This window comes from Nelumbo lutea, chromosome 7 (genome assembly GCF_056320005.1).
Source record: "Nelumbo lutea isolate HS-2025 chromosome 7, American lotus-T2T, whole genome shotgun sequence".
NCBI lineage: Eukaryota > Viridiplantae > Streptophyta > Magnoliopsida > Proteales > Nelumbonaceae > Nelumbo > Nelumbo lutea.
This window is the reverse complement of record NC_142690.1, coordinates 29,437,777-29,453,866: the sequence shown is the minus strand read 5'-3', so window position 1 is coordinate 29,453,866 and position 16,090 is coordinate 29,437,777. Positions and strand designations below refer to the sequence as shown.

General features: G+C 36.2%; 1 protein-coding gene across 2 annotated transcripts in view; it reads right to left on the bottom strand.

The window, feature by feature from the left end:
- The window catches only part of LOC148845920 (acyl-coenzyme A thioesterase 2, chloroplastic-like), a 39,022-nt gene extending 24,335 nt beyond the window's left edge, over nt 1-14,687 (bottom strand). Inside the window, exon 1 of one of the 2 annotated variants that reach the window (XM_088956244.1) lies at nt 13,736-14,687. In XM_088956244.1, the coding sequence (XP_088812370.1) occupies nt 13,736-14,383 (648 nt within the window). In that variant the 5' untranslated portion in view covers nt 14,384-14,687. Of the gene's footprint in view, nt 1-4,041; nt 5,021-13,735 lie in introns of those variants that run through there. The other variant, XM_088956245.1, reaches the window with a different exon arrangement.
- Nucleotides 14,688-16,090: the final 1,403 nt, after the last annotated feature.

Genomic DNA, 16,090 nt, shown 5'->3' with positions numbered 1-16,090 from the left:
TCCTCCTCATGTGTTTGGTTGTCGTTGTTTTGTCCAAAATTTGTCCCCCACTCGTGGAAAATTGGATCATCGTGCTATTCCTTGCATATTCCTGGGGTACTCCTTCACTCAGAAGGGATACCATTGTTTTGATCCTATTTCTCAGAAATTCTATGTTTTCATGAATGTCTCTTTCTTTGAGAGTGAGCCTTTTTCCCTGTTTCTCCTCAGGGGGAGAGTAGGAATGAGGAGAAACTAGTTCAACTCCCTCCTCTTCCTGATCCTCCTCCTTTTCGTGTCTTCTTCCGTCATCACAAAGGCCAACCAAATTCAAGAGCTATGGAGAATCCAGAAGTTGTACCTCTAATGCCATTAAACTCTTTGGGGGCGGATCATACACACTCAGGTATCTTGGTTCCCATTGATGTCCCTGACCCCATTGCAATTGATACCTCTGTTGCTAATGACATTAGCCTTCCTATTGCTCACAGGAAAGGTGTTAGATCGTGCACCACTAAACACCCCATTTTCCACTTTGTTTCCCATGAAAACATTTCACCCTCTTTTCAAGCCTTTCTCACATCCATTGACAATGTCCCTATCCCTAAGAATGTGGCAGGAGCTCTTTCGGTACCTGAATGGACAAATGCTATGAAGGAAGAAATTAATGCCCTTCATAAAAATGGCACATGGGAACTTGTAAATCTTCCTAAGGAAAAGGACTCAATTGGATGTAAATGGGTGTTCACAGTCAAACATAGGGCTAATGGCACGGTGGAGAGGTATAAAACTCATTTAGTGGCAAAGGGGTTTACACAAGTGTACGGAGTTGATTATGCAGAGACTTTTGCACCCATTGCCAAGATGAACTCCATTAGAGTTCTATTCTCTCTTGCTGCTAATCTTGATTGGGATCTAAATCAGCTTGATATCAATAATGCATTCTTGAATGGTGACCTTGAAGAGGAAGTTTACATGATACAACCCCCTGGTTTTCAGGCTCAAGGCAATGAACAAAAGGTGTGCAAGTTGAAGAAGTCTTTATACGGGCTGAAACAATCACCGAGAGCCTGGTTCAACAGGTTCCATGCAGCGATTCAGCAGAAAGGATACAAGCAATGTCAATCTAATCACACATTGTTTGTGAAAAGAGGAGAAGGTAAAATTGCTACTTTGATAGTATATGTTGATGATATAATTATCACTGGTGACTAGAAGGATGAAATCCAAAAGTTGAAGAGTTTTCTTGCCACACAGTTTGAAGTAAAGGATCTAGGTCCTCTAAGATACTTCCTAGGAATTGAAGTTGCCCGCTCAAAAAGGGGTATCTTCATTTCCCAAAGGAAGTATGTCTTAGATTTACTCCAAGATACAGGAAAAATGGGAGTGAAGCCAGTTGATTCCCCTATTGATCCTAACCATAAATTAGGTGACAGCCAAGGTGAACCTATCAAGGATGTGAAACAGTTTCAGAGACTTATAGGGAGATTGTTTTATCTTTCTATGACCCGCCCAGACATTGCTTATGCAATTGGTGTCCTTAGCCAGTTCATACATGCCCCTATGACCACTCATCTTGAAGCAGCAGAAAGAATCCTCTGATACCTTAAAAGGTTTCCAGGTGCTGGCTTGTTGTTTCAAAGGCACGAACATTTGAAAGTTGAAGTGTATATTGATGCAGATTGGGCAGGATCCCTAAATGACAGAAAGTCAACTAGTGGCTACTGTACCTTCATTGGAAGAAATCTAGTTACTTGGAGAAGCAAAAAGCAAAGTGTGGTAGCTAGATCCAGTGCTGAAGCTGAATATCGAGCAATGGCTCATGGAGTGGCTAAAATTATGTGGATAAAGAATCTGTTGAGTGAGTTGGGTTTTCCAGTGGACAGACCTATGACCCTATTCTGTGATAATAAAGCAGCCATAAACATTGCTGCTAACCCTGTGCTACATGATAGAACTAAACACATCGAAGTCGACAAGCATTTTATCAGAGAGAAGGTTATCACAGGAGAAGTGTGTACTCCCTATGTCAACTCTGAGGATCAACTTGCAGACATCTTTACAAAAGGACTACACCACTCACGACATCATGATTTATGTGACAAGTTGGGCATGATTGACATCTATGTCCCAACTTGAGGGGGAGTGTTAACAGTTGTTATTTTTACCTATGTATAGTACTGTAGGGGTACTATTGTACTTTTACTCCTTTTTATTTTAGTTGTTGTCGCCCTAGTATATATATTAAAAAAGCTGCACCGCCAACAGTACCTTTTTGCTCTCAGTTCTCTCTTTTCTCTTCTCTCTCTCTTTTCTCTCTTCTCTCTCTCTTTTCTCTCTTCTTCCATTCTTCTCTCCTGCATAACAAAGCCCATATTCCTTTTACAAAATTGGAAAAATAAGTCTTCTTCCTCTGATAGACAAAATGCACATCTGCTTGGCATCTTAAAACCTCTCCGCTTCAAATTGTATTGTATAATGACACTGCCCATTGACACCAGCCATGCAAAAGCCTCCACTCTTGGAGGAAATTGTTTCCCCCAGATTCCTTTGGTTGAAGAAGCTTCCACCTGATTCCTCATCAATGCATTGTGAAGAGATTTAATAGTAAACACTGTAAATCTTCCTTTTTTACACTCCTTGCACCACTTTTCATCTGCTACCTCAGGATCAATTAAAGCCTTTTGCAATAATGACGGCAGCCCCATACATTCCTCAATCTCTCAATCCAACAATGGCCTCCTAAAGGTAGGACACCAAACCACCACAGTATTTCTTACCTCATAACATTGAGAAACTGACACTCCTTTACCATAGGATTTCTCTGGAACAGGAAAGAATGTTGCAGGTGCCAGCATATGGCCAGGTTAGTAGGGGATGTGCATGAGCTTCTGGGAAAGGCATTATTTCTTTCATGCCTTGTCCCATAAGGACCCATGCTGAGCTGGCATAATTAACTAGAATATTTGTCTGACAAGAGATCGTCCTGCATTTCAAGTTGTCCTCATGACATCCTAGAGGGGGGGGGGGGTAACATCTATAAAAAGGACAAAAAGGAATTTTCTGGACAGATAGAACTTCAGTAGTTCAGAACCTCAGGATTTCAAAGCTCTGGAACTCGGAGCTCCAAACCCTTCATCCCTCAGATCTATTCTCTCTCCTCTTCCTTCTGATCTGGTCACTCCCCTAGAGTCTTTCAGAAATTCACAGGCCATCGCTATCCCCTACACCTCTATCTATTATATTACTTGCCTACATCCCGGAGATATGAGGGTTGCCATTCCCCTTCTCTTTTTTTACCAAAAGAAAAGAAGAGCATTATTCAGATTTGAGTGCAAAGTTGACTCACCAGATTGAACACAAGCATTTTCAGAAATTCACAGGCCATCGCTATCCCCTACACCTCTATCTATTATATTACTTGCCTACATCCCGGAGATATGAGGGTTGCCATTCCCCTTCTCTTTTTTTACCAAAAGAAAAGAAGAGCATTATTCAGATTTGAGTGCAAAGTTGACTCACCAGATTGAACACAAGCATCTAATACAATGATGTGATCCAATCCAAAAACTAGCTCCAATCACTAATAATTCATGAAATTATCTTCTCAACTGCCATGCCAAATCAAAATGTATTTCACAGAGTCATGTTGCATGTACCACTGACTAATTCAAGATCCACCCAACATATTTGGTTATTTGTACTGCCGATATTGGAGAATCTGAGATTGTAATCTAGGTATTTTAATTGAGGAGGCAGCAGCCCTAGTAGAAACAATTAAAAGCAAACAATATGGTCAAATATCGCTACTTAGAATCCCATATTATTGCAGAAGCTTGAAGTCAAAAACCAATCTAAACAAGACTTGATAGCAACAGAAAATATGGAACTAATATCGTACTAGAAGAGAAGCAACTGTTTATTGCTACCTTCATAAAAAAGGCAAAGTAAACTGACCTCACTCAAATCAGTACAGAAAATCTGTTAAGCTGCAAAACCAGCTTAAAATTGCACTAAAAACCCGAAATGAAGAACTAAGAATAGATTGAACACCCTGGTTACCTTGACAGATATGGTCCCCGCAAGGGCATCAAGGTCTTCGAGCAATTTTCCGATCCTGACCTCGTTCCATGGATCTCTGTACTGCTCTCTAAGGACATAGTCAGTGGAAAAGTTGTAAAGAATACTGGTTCGGCTCTGCGATGGAGTTTTTGTGAGCAATTCACTCTGTGGAGGGGCATCTTTTGGCGGGTCAATCAGCCTCTCAAAGATGCTTGATCTTGCTTCCCAGAGAGCGTTTGTCACAGGAGAATTATACATTCCAGGCCATAGACTAAGAGGCTTCCTCATCGAAGAGCCTGCATCGATTGGAGAACTATCAAAAGGGGAACTTAAGGTGGAAACAACGGTGATGGTACTGGAAGGGGAGGACTTGGAACCCATTGAATCCACAGGTTCCTTAGATGGGTTCGGGCTTGCAGAAGAAAAGGCCCTGGTTTGAGTGAAGTTGGGAGGTTTTAGTTCGACTCTTTTAAGTTTCTGAGAGGAGAATGCCTTAGTTTTGGTGACTTGCTGAACTGGATTTGGTGATATATGCTTTGCAGTTGAACCACAATCAGTAGAAAGGGTATAATAAATAACCGAACGAGAATTACAAGGTCTGTGGTTGATAGAATTGAATTCAGTGGAGATGGGTTTGCAGATTTGGAAAAATGATCTCGAGAGTAGTTTCATGGTTAGAGAAAGATTTTAGTAGTTTCATGGTAGGATTTAAAAGGACAGCTCTGGTTCATGTGAAGGCATGGAATTAGAATTCCATTACGGGGATTTAGCTCTTGTTCATATGAGTGCCGGAGGCTTTTCTAGCTAACTTTCAAGTCTACTACATGACTACATCGCAAATTCTGAAATCTACTGTGGCCAAAGTCAAGGCCTCGTGCGAAATCAGAATCGCTCAAATTGAAGCAGCTAGAAGCTTCGGTTGAGCTATTTTCGTTGCTTTGGAGAAGCCACCCACATAACCTTCGGAGAACTCCAGTCCAATAAGTCCGTAAATTTTGCATGGGTACGATTCATCCTATCTGTACGGTTGGGATTAGATTTCTGAGGTAGATTTTTAACTATGAATTTTTTTTTTATTTTTTTTTAATTCGTGATTAATAGCATGTATTTTGGGCATAGTGCCACTTTTGTCTGTGAATTATAAATCCTGACAATTTAGCATTTCAACTTTCAAAATTTACCAATTCTTTATTTATCATTAACCAGATAGTAATCATTAGTTAATTGGTATTTGAAAAAACATAAATGCCCTTTTAAGTGTCATTTAATTTTCTTTATCAACCACCCTCAAATTTTTGTCTCTTCTATTCAAGAAAATTGGGGTCATATCTCAATGGACATTTTGTGACTTCAACTTTTTCGAACAGAAGAGGCAAGGATTTGAGACTACTAATTTTTTGTTAACATTTGGATGGTTGATAAAAAAAAATTAGATGACACTTTAAAGGTATTTATATCTTTTTTAAATACCACTTAACCTCTGATTAATGGTAGATACTGGATTAATACATTTTAAAAATTTAGATACTGAATTATCACATTTTAAAATTTGAAGCCAAAATAACACCAGCCCGAAGTACAAGTTACTAATTTAGAATTTTTTTAGCTTTAATATAGTTAATGTTGGCAATTGGAAGTTAAAGTTTTCACCTAACATGGCAACATGGCTTATAAGCTGTTTAGATGGGGCCCACCCTAAACAAAGAAGCCCCTACGTCACTGCATGAAAGCCCTCCCAAATGGGGCACTTAGATTCAGAGGTACTTGTGAATCATGTGATTAACAGGAGCGAAGGATTGCCCCAGAAATTGTGGATAGGGCTATTTAGGCTATGTTTGGTTTATTGAAAAAAAAAAAGAAGTGGAAACTTATGAAAAAGTCTTAAAGAATTTGACACCAAGCATAGCCTTAAACGTCATGTGCAATGACAGGTGAATCACGACGGTATCATGTGGCCAAATTCATGGCCATTGTTACAGGTTAGCTATGTTTGGATGGTCGGTACATAATTCAAAATTTTGGTAATTCTATTCATGCAAAATTTGAACCACTTATGTTGTGCTTTTTAAAAATCGTTCTAGAACAATCAGGTAAGCAGTTCAACTGTCTGGTTCGAATAAACAATCCATTCCAACTTAAAAATTAAAAAAAAATAAAAGAAATAAAATAAAATAGGCCAAAAACCATTATCCAGGTCGAATGAGTCGATGGTTCAACTACTCGGGTCAGTGAGTTGCTGATCAAATCAATGGTTTTTGGCCAAAAACCAAGTTAAGGGTGACATGAAACCGGTTGCCTGGATGGTTCCCAAGCTAAGCTGTCCAACCATTCAAGTCAACAGCAATTCAAAAACACTGATGTTGTGTGACACATGAAATGAATGATGGGTGGATTTAGCATCTTTCCATTATCCAGTGATGAACACATAATTAGTATTGTATTTAGGCTTGAACCCTTTTAGGGTTGACGTTTCACTTGATTATATGTGCATCTAAGTGGAATGCTATTGTTTCTTAAATGGAATGATAGGAGTGTTTACCAATGTGGTGGCATCCTGTTTTATAGGGTTTGACTATGACATGGGAAAAACAACTGACCAATAAACTGAAATCACAAAGGTGATAGCAAATAAGATGTTATTTATCAAAATTCATGGGTGGATTTTGATTGGTCAAAACTCTTTCTATATCATATTTTTTCTGCATCATAGATTTTCCCTTCAAGCAAAAATGATGAATTGGTGCCTATATGGCACCCTTTTTCTAAGAAATAACAATGGTACCAAACATTGCCAAGGTCATAGCCTACAATGAACTTCGGCCACAAAATAAAAAGACACATTCTACAATCCTTGTTGTGATTCCAAATTAGTGGATGCAAAGTATAATTTTTTTTTGGACTAAAATTACCCTCTATTTCCTTATTTGAGAAAGGGTATAAAAGTCATTTTATTACACATTTAGTGTGAGCTTTAATTGCTATTAAAATGCACATACTTGTGTATTTAATACATATCTACTTGTAAGGATTAAAAATGTAACTTCAATTATTATTTTTCACCTCATTTAATTCCCTTTCATTAAGTCGTATACTTAAGGTATTAACTCCCATTTTCTCTTATTAAATCGTATATTTAAGTTAATTTTTCACTAATAAATGCTACTAACTAGATCTATGTCAATATTTTTAACAATATAAATTCATATATTTTAAAACTGACTAAAAAACAAAATCATCTTTTATCAAGTGGTGGTTAATCAATTCAACCATCCGACTCAAATTGATCAACCTATGAAGTAATAGTTAGGTAATAAAATTTTTAAAATAAAAATAAATATAGAAAATTATAAAAATGTAGAAAAAATTAGACATATATTTTTATTAATTAAATTTAAAAAATAAGTATTAAACGAGAATTATTTTTATTGATAATGAAAATGAAATACAAATTTGAGAATTAACCAAAAATAAAATTATTTTACCATTTGGCAAAGATCAATAATTCAACTTTTGGGTCAAATGTGTTAATTTGTTAATATTTAATGTCATAAATAAATAATAAAAAATTAAAATATAAAAATACAAAAATGAAAAAAATACATAATTTTTTTGTAAAAAAAAAACATTCAAGCACATTTATAATATCATATAATCATCATATTAAACAAAAAGTAAGTGTGACATATAAGAAATATTTTTACACACAAAAATAGAAAAGAAAATTATACAAAAAATTGAACACATATATAATTCTATATTTACACTACTATTACAAACATGAATAAGATTGTGAAACTTTCTTTTGATTAAAATATGTATTTTTTAATTTAATTCATATTTAATTGTGAGGTTTAAATTGTAAATTGAACTACTAATTTTCACATCATCCAATTCCCTCTATTTAAATCTTAAATTCTTTAGGTAAATGATCATAAAAAAGATACACCAAAAAATAAAATATTACAAAAAAAATGAATCTAACCATGCAGGTAAGCTTGTCAATGATACTTGAAACTTCACAACTCAATCCGATTATTACATATTTTTATGAGGTGTTTATGTAATTAGACTTGGATCTTTCTATCTACATCTAATTAATAATAAAAATATAAAAATATAAAAACGAAAAAAAATAAAAATACATAAAGTTCATAGAAATTTTTGAATACATTATTACCATCATTATCATCGTCTAGAATTGCCATATGAAAAGCACATGCACACTTACTAATTGTCAAAAAGGGTCTTGCTACTAGCGTGTGAAAACTATTTTTTGGTAACTGTGTGAAAACTTGAAATAATAGAGAAATCTTAGCCCTCACTTCATAGGAAATGAGGTCATAAAGTGGGATGCATACCAATATAGAGGGTGGTGGCTTATAGTTCACACCATGGTTTTCATCCGTTTTCCCCAAAAAGCGGATTTCCCCCCAAAACCATTGATTTTTGTCAGCGAACCGTTGAACCGGGTGGTTAATTGTTCGAACGGTTTTGACCATTTTTTTATTATTTTATTATTATTTTTTATTTTTTATTAGAATGGGCTGAGCATTCGGTTCGAACGGTCGGACCGTTCGATCTGATAACTGGACCCCTGATCAGTTCAGTCACCGACTCGGTTTTAAAAACCATGGTTCACACGTGCATTTGCCAATAGAAATTTTTTATTTTAAACATTAAAAAAAACAAGTTTTCAAAACTTGAAAACATGTTGTCATTTTGTGAGACCCAATTTCTTTCTTTCTTTTTATCTTTTGTTAATCTAACATGAAATCCATTCTTATAAGATTGAAGGACAACTTCCATTATTTTCAAATTGTGAGGAAAATGAAAACACAATAATTAATTAAGTATGTGGGATCTGTTTTCTTGAAAATATATCCTTAAAAATGACCAATTGGCCAATATCACCTAAATCTTAGTTTTTGGGACACATGGCTCTTAATTTGGAATAGGGTGTATAACTTGCCACGTGTTCCTTTTTTTGGGACACATGGCTCTTATTTTGGAATAGGGTGTATAACAATCCATCATGGGCTAATTGGATCTAGTAGGAAGCTTACCTATGCAGTCTTCCATATTTCTACCACATGCAAGGATGGATAGATCAATTCAAACCACCCACCTGTTCAATTACTCACTCCACATCAGCCATGACCCTACTTTCATTCAGGGGCGGAGCCAAGTATATTCCTTGGCCTTCCAAACTTCTTTTTTTTTTTTTTTTTAATCGTTAATTATATAGTTAGTAAGAGGAGGTGGGATCAAAAACGTAATAAAGTTGGTCCTTGACCTCCAAAACTTGAACTAAAATGTCAAGGATCACTGTGCTCCTCCAACTCCAAAAATTAGAAAAAATGTTTACTTTTTCTTTTAAAAAATTTATAATAGATCCAAACCTTCCCACCCCATTTTTCTTCAATAGGGATGAGCAAAATAAACCGAAAAACTGATCGAAACCAAACCAAAAACTCGGTTAACCGAATCGGTTGGTTTGATTTTGGTTTGATATTCTTAAAAAACCAATAATTTTGATTTGGTTTCAGTTAACCTTTAAAAAATACCGGCAATTAACCGAACCCACTGATATATGTATATTACTATATATTTTAATTTTATAATTTTGAAAATCGAATAGGCTTCTCGGCATTCTCGCTTCTCTTTGTCTTTTCTCTTTTAAATCTGACTTTTTGTCATTTTCACCTTTTTGGTGACTCAGCTACGGTTGCTACAGCTAGCTAGTCTTCTAGTATTTGCAAACATTTTCTAATCTTCCATTCTTCCTCTCTTCAAATCAACCTTTCCCTTTCTCTCTCACTCTCAGTTCTCCATCTCTTAATTCTCTGGTTTTCTTCTTCCCCAAACCGACCGACGGCCTCCGAGTCTCCGACCGATGGCCTCCGAGTTCAGTTTCTCATCTCTCAGTTCTCTCTTTCATCTATTTTCTTCTTCCCCAATGGTAAAAAAATCCCAGATCGACTGACGACCTCTCTTTTTTCTTTTTTGAGTGCATAAAAAACTGAAAAATCAAACTGCGATTAATTAATCCACTAGTAGATCGATTAATCAGTTGCATCGGTTCGGTTTCAATTCGAATACTCAAAAAATCGATCAGGTCAATTTGGTTCACAAAATAGCCCCACGGTAACTGAACCGTGGGCACCCCTACGCTCCAAAGTTACCTCTTCTACTACTCCTTAGTCATTTTCTTGTTTAACTTGTTTCCCCCAAGAGAAAATCCTTGACTCCACCACCAATGCTTTCATTAATGGTCTTTCTCTTGTTTCTTCTTTCATTGTAAGTGACGTATAATTGAATTGATTAGCCTACACGCATTTCAAAAAGAGTAAACCAAGAGGGGAAACTAACATTTGTTTTAGAGGCTCAGTATGAAAATAATTGGAATTAAAATTGAAGAACAAGTGCAATGACTAAGGGTGCAAGTTGTACTGGGTTAGGTATACCCTAATCCAACCAAGTTTCAAAATATTGATACAGATCGATACACCGGTATCTTTACTTGCTTTTTACTTTTATTTTTTTTTTTGAAACTGGCTCAAAGGGTTCAGTTTAAGGCCAGTTTACCCCCTAAATTAGGTCAAACCCTGAAACACCCCCTATAAAGTGCATATCGGGAAGCCCCCAATATGATATGTATCAGCTAATACTCCTTGATACGTTGTAATATTTGGATCCGTAAACCCAACCAAAGGTTCTGAACCTCTAACCTGAAGTCAAATTTAGGTTGGAACAGGCTTGAGTTGAGCCAAACCCAACTTTCTCCCATCCTCTTAAAATCTCTCAATTTCTCTTAATATTTAACTTTTATGACCATATTTTTACTGGTATTGCTGATCTGATATTTATTAGTCCTTCTAGTGAAAAAGTAATGTTTCAAGTGATTAAAATTTTATCATGAATTATGATAGATTTCCTATTGGAAATATGAAATTATGAAATCATCAATTATAAAACATAAAATTATGGAATGACAATCACTAATGATAATTTGTCATTAGGGTCAAGGCTTAAGACAAAACAAAATGAATTAATAGTATATAGTGAGACTATAATACACATGCACAATAGAAATAATAAAGTCAGGTTGGGTTGCCTAAGGGATCAATCCTAATCCAGCCCAAAGTCAAATCAGGTTGGAAATTCTCAACCCTAACCTTCAATCATCAACCCAACCCAATCAGACTTTTTCAAGTTGGGTTGGGTTCGGGCAAACCTAGCCCAAGTTGCAACCCTACATATGAAGGTGGAAACTAGAAAATGTTTTAGCTAGCTACTTGGTAGTTGGCTACTTAAGGCTCTCCATCTATTATAAAATTAGGCAAAGATATTATTATTAATATTATTATTATGGACCTTAATTTTTAAGTTATTATAAGAAAATTGGTCAATTAATAAGGGGGATAATTGGAAAATATGATGATAAAATATTAAAATAACAAGGGAGATTTGTAAACCATATAATTGAAAGGTAAGACTCTAGAAAAAGGTGTAAGAATAACATATCATTGTGTTGAATGCCGACAGATTTGATAAAATAACTCTTACAAGTGTGGGGGTCTTTTGTGTTATAAAGTGAATTGTGGGAAATTAAACAATGTTAAGAGGAAAGGGTATAAAATTAAAGCAAATCAGAAAGGCTACGAAGCAAAAATTATGTAAGGAATGAGCTTCCAATGATGCTTTTTGGCCATCTAATTGTTCAGTTATTAATTTATTAACCATTGATTCAATTTTGTATGGAGTGAGGTGGAGGGTAGAAATTTCATTTAATGGAAGTGGGCAGCTGAATAATAGATTGGGAGAGAATAGAGGTGGGCAAATGATGACTATGAAATATATGCTTTTTGATGTGTTAATCGTGTATATATGGTTTGACACTATTTTTTATCCCTATTGGTGGGGATGGAGAGAGCACTCCATACCATATGGGGTCTCAGACATGGTTTTTGAACTGTCGTAAATCTGGAAGATTGAACTGTTCGGTTCAGGAATCATTCAAGCAACAGGTTCTGTTTTATTTCAAGCCCAGTCTCTGGCCAAAAATTATGGAATCAATCAACAATCCGTTGATTTGGATGGTCGAATCGTTGACCCGTTCAATGGTTTTTGGCAGTTTTCTTTATTTTAATTATTTATTATTATTATTTTTGTCAGAACGGGCCATCTGTTCGAATCAGACGGTTGAACCGTCAACCCAAAAACCAGTGACCAGAACGATTCCATTTCCAAGTTGTTTTTTAAAACCATGGTCTCAGATCCTCGCCTTGTGGAAATTCTTGCTTAAATTTGTATAAATATTTTTCAAAGTATGATTGATTATATTTGAATCTATTTATTGATAAGATTGTAAATTATAACTATTTTATTTTTAAAAAATATTTGTTTTAACGAAATACAAATAAAAAAACAAAATGAATTTGACATCATTAAAAAGGGCAAGGAATGAAATCCCTATGGGGATGGGAAAACTTTGTCTCCATTGGTGAGGATGGGAACGGGTCCGTTGCCATTCCTAATTTTATCTTCTTCCTTTCTCCATCCCCCATATACCCATAACTCCCCAACCCTAGGGGTGCTCATGGTTCGGTTAATCGAACCATGGGGCTTTTTCTTAGACTGAACTGGTATCACCGGCTTTTGGAAAACTGGTAATCGAAACCAAAATCGAACCGAAACCAGTCGGTTAACTATTGGTTCGGTTCATCGATTTTTTGGTTTTTTAATTTTTATAATATATATTATAAAATATATATAAATATATAATAAACAATTATAAATATATATGAAATATTATATTTTAATTAATAAATAATATATCATATATTATAGATATATATATTTATATTTATAATGCATATTTATTAATTTATAATATAATATACATAAATATATATATAAAATATATAGAAATATATGTATACCAGTCGGTTCGGTTGATTTTCTATATTGGTTAACCAAAATCGAACCGGTCAATTTGGTTTCGATCGAATTTTTCAGCCATTTTGATTTTTTTTTTCTCACCCCTACCCAACCCTGATGGCAGCAAGATCCCAAATCTCCAACCATCCAGAGATCTCACCAATTGAATCATCATCAGTTGGTTATTTTTTATCTTCTTTTAAAGTTACATAAGTGATACCTTGGATTTAATCATCTTTACTAGCCGTTGTTTTTGACTTTGAAATCATTCCATCAATTTCAAATAAACACTACAACATTACATTAACAACCTCAAATAATCACACAATTCTTTTTTCTTATAAAGATGATAATAGCGAGATTTGAAACCGCACAAACTGTGCTATCCCTAGTTGGCATACTATGTTTATGTATATTTATGGATGAAAAATAAAGGAAAGGAAAACTTAATTTTTAGGTACTTGATTATTTTATACACTATCATATCATATTTTTGACCGTTGGAGAGAGATTTTTCGTCTATCACCCTGAAGTTTGATACTACGTTGTAAAACTTGGACCGGACTAAATTACTTAGTCCCTTCAACCCATGAAAACCGCCATTAAATTAGGACCCAAGAGCTCACTGGGTCATTGGTTAACGGTTCAACCATTCGGTACGATCCGAGTCTTACAATATTCAAAGCATTTAGAAAAATTGCACTGGAAAACCAAGATGAGCAGTAAATAATAGATTGAAGAACACCCTCGTTACCTTCCCACATATGGTCCCAGCGAGGGCATCCAGATCCTCGAGCAATCTTCCGATCCTGACCTCGTTCCATGGATCTCTGTACTGCTCTCTAAGTACATAATCGCCAGAAAAATTGTAGACAATGCTGGTCCGGCTCTGTGATGGAGTTTTCGTGAAAAATCCATTCTGTGTAGGAGCCTCTTTTGGTGGGTCTATCTGCCTCTCGGATATTCTTGATCTTGCTTCCCAGAGAGCATTTGTCACAGGAGAGTGATACTTTCCGGGCCACAGACTAATGGGCTTCCTCAAAGAAGAGCTTGCATCGATTGGAGGAGAACTCTCAGAAGGGGAAGTGAAGATGGAAGCAGCAGGGATGGTATTGGAAGGGGGGGAGTTTGAATTTGAGCCCACTGAATCATCCTTCTTCTGAGATGGGTTCAAGCTTGCAGAAGAAAAATCCCTGGTTTGAGTGAAGGTGGGTAGTTGAAGTTGGATGTTTTTGGGTTTCTGAGAAGAGAAGGTTGTAGTTTTGGCGATTTGCTGAACTGGGTCTAGAGATATATGCTTTGGGGTTGCTGAACCAGAACCAGAAGGTCTGAGTTTGATGGCATTGAATGCAATGGAGAAGGGTCTGGAGAGATGGAAGAATGATCTTGATGGTGGTCTCATGGTTGGATTTGGAGGAAGGCTCAAGTGGTTTCATGGTTGGAGAAGGATTTAAGAGAGTTTTGATAACTGTAAAACCTTGGAATTCCATCAGAGGGATTTGGCTGGTTGTGACCGGTTCACATGAGTGCTGGAGATATTTTTTTAAGTACTGTCAAGCTACTCAGTCCCCCACAACACATCTCGACCATTTATTGAGAGCATCTCCGGATGATGATATTACCATTTTTGAGATCATCATCGAAAAATGTTTCCAATACATGACGGAATGTACTTTGGGATGTTGTGGGGGCAATCTTGTGGGGCTGATTTGGTCTGTGAGAATGGAAATTTTCAATAGAAGTTATGAACTCACCTGCAAATGAATCATGGTCTTAAAAATCATGGCCACGTGCCAAACCAGAACCGCTCAAATTGAAGCTTGGTCTCCAAATAGACCAACACTTGGGGCTAATAGAAGATTGACATATCATCCAGAGTTTGGCAAGTCTATCTTGTGTAAGATTTTATTAACAGAAATTTTTGTGAAACATGTGGCTAATGCGAAGAGTGTATTCTCCTGGAAATTGGGTAGGGATATTTGGTGACTGGTGATCGTTTAGGCAAACTGTCTCCATCTACCATGTGATCAGAGCTTCATGTCATGGGGGATGACAAGTGACTAACTGGTGGGGATGCTGTCTTTTTCCCCTATTGAAGAGTCGCTCCTGGTACGATGTGGCCTAATTCATGGACATTTGGCATAACAGGACAGTTCATGTTGAAGAACATTCTCTAAATAGGCCACCTTTATGATTTGGGCGCAACAGAAGGTTGGAGTTGGCACATCAATGAAAGTTTGGTAATTCTGTTTCTGCAAAATTTGGACCCTAGAATTATTGTGAAACACATTGCAAAGTGAGTAGGAAATCTAGGTAATAAATATTTATAGTTAGGTGTCCGTGTTTTAGATTTATAGGGCTTCCAGGGTTATTAAGATGGAGTCGTCCGTCAAGGTCTTCGAGAAGTTTCCTCTTCCCAGTAGAGTCTGCTTCTTTGCCACTCCTTAATTGTGCTCTTCTATCACATGTGATATTGACGTGGCTAGAGAGAGAACAGTTGCAGAGGTTGTCACATGGCATCCTTGGCCAGCTCAACCATGACACAAACACCACTCCCCCACGCCAATGCCGACCCAATCTACCTCAGCTTAATTAACACGTTTTGAAAGTTCAAGTACTAAAGTGTCGCTTTTTAAAGTTTGGGGACCAAAGTGGCACTAGACCCAAAGTACAGGGTACTACTCTAGAATTTTCCCTATTTTTAATTCAATTTTTAAATATTTATTTGTAAAAATATTTTTTTGCAATTTTAAGCCAAAAAAGGGTTTTTTTTTCATGAAAATAGTGGGACAAGGCACCTACGGCTCCTTGGGGTGCACTAACCTTGAAATGTTACCCAAAATTAAAAAAACAAAAAATAAAAAGAATATTACCTCAATCAAACATCGAAACATAAAGTTATGACCTTCAAAAATTTACATACATGTTTAAATGTACTACATGTAACCCGATCACTAGGTCAAATGGGTTAACAGTCCAACCGACTAGGTCAGACGACTTTTGACAAAATTCTTGATTTGATTAAAACAAGAATAAAAATCATCTTTTAGCCCCTGCGTGACTCAAATTCTTGACAAAATGAAAACATTGATTCAACCCAAACAGTCAA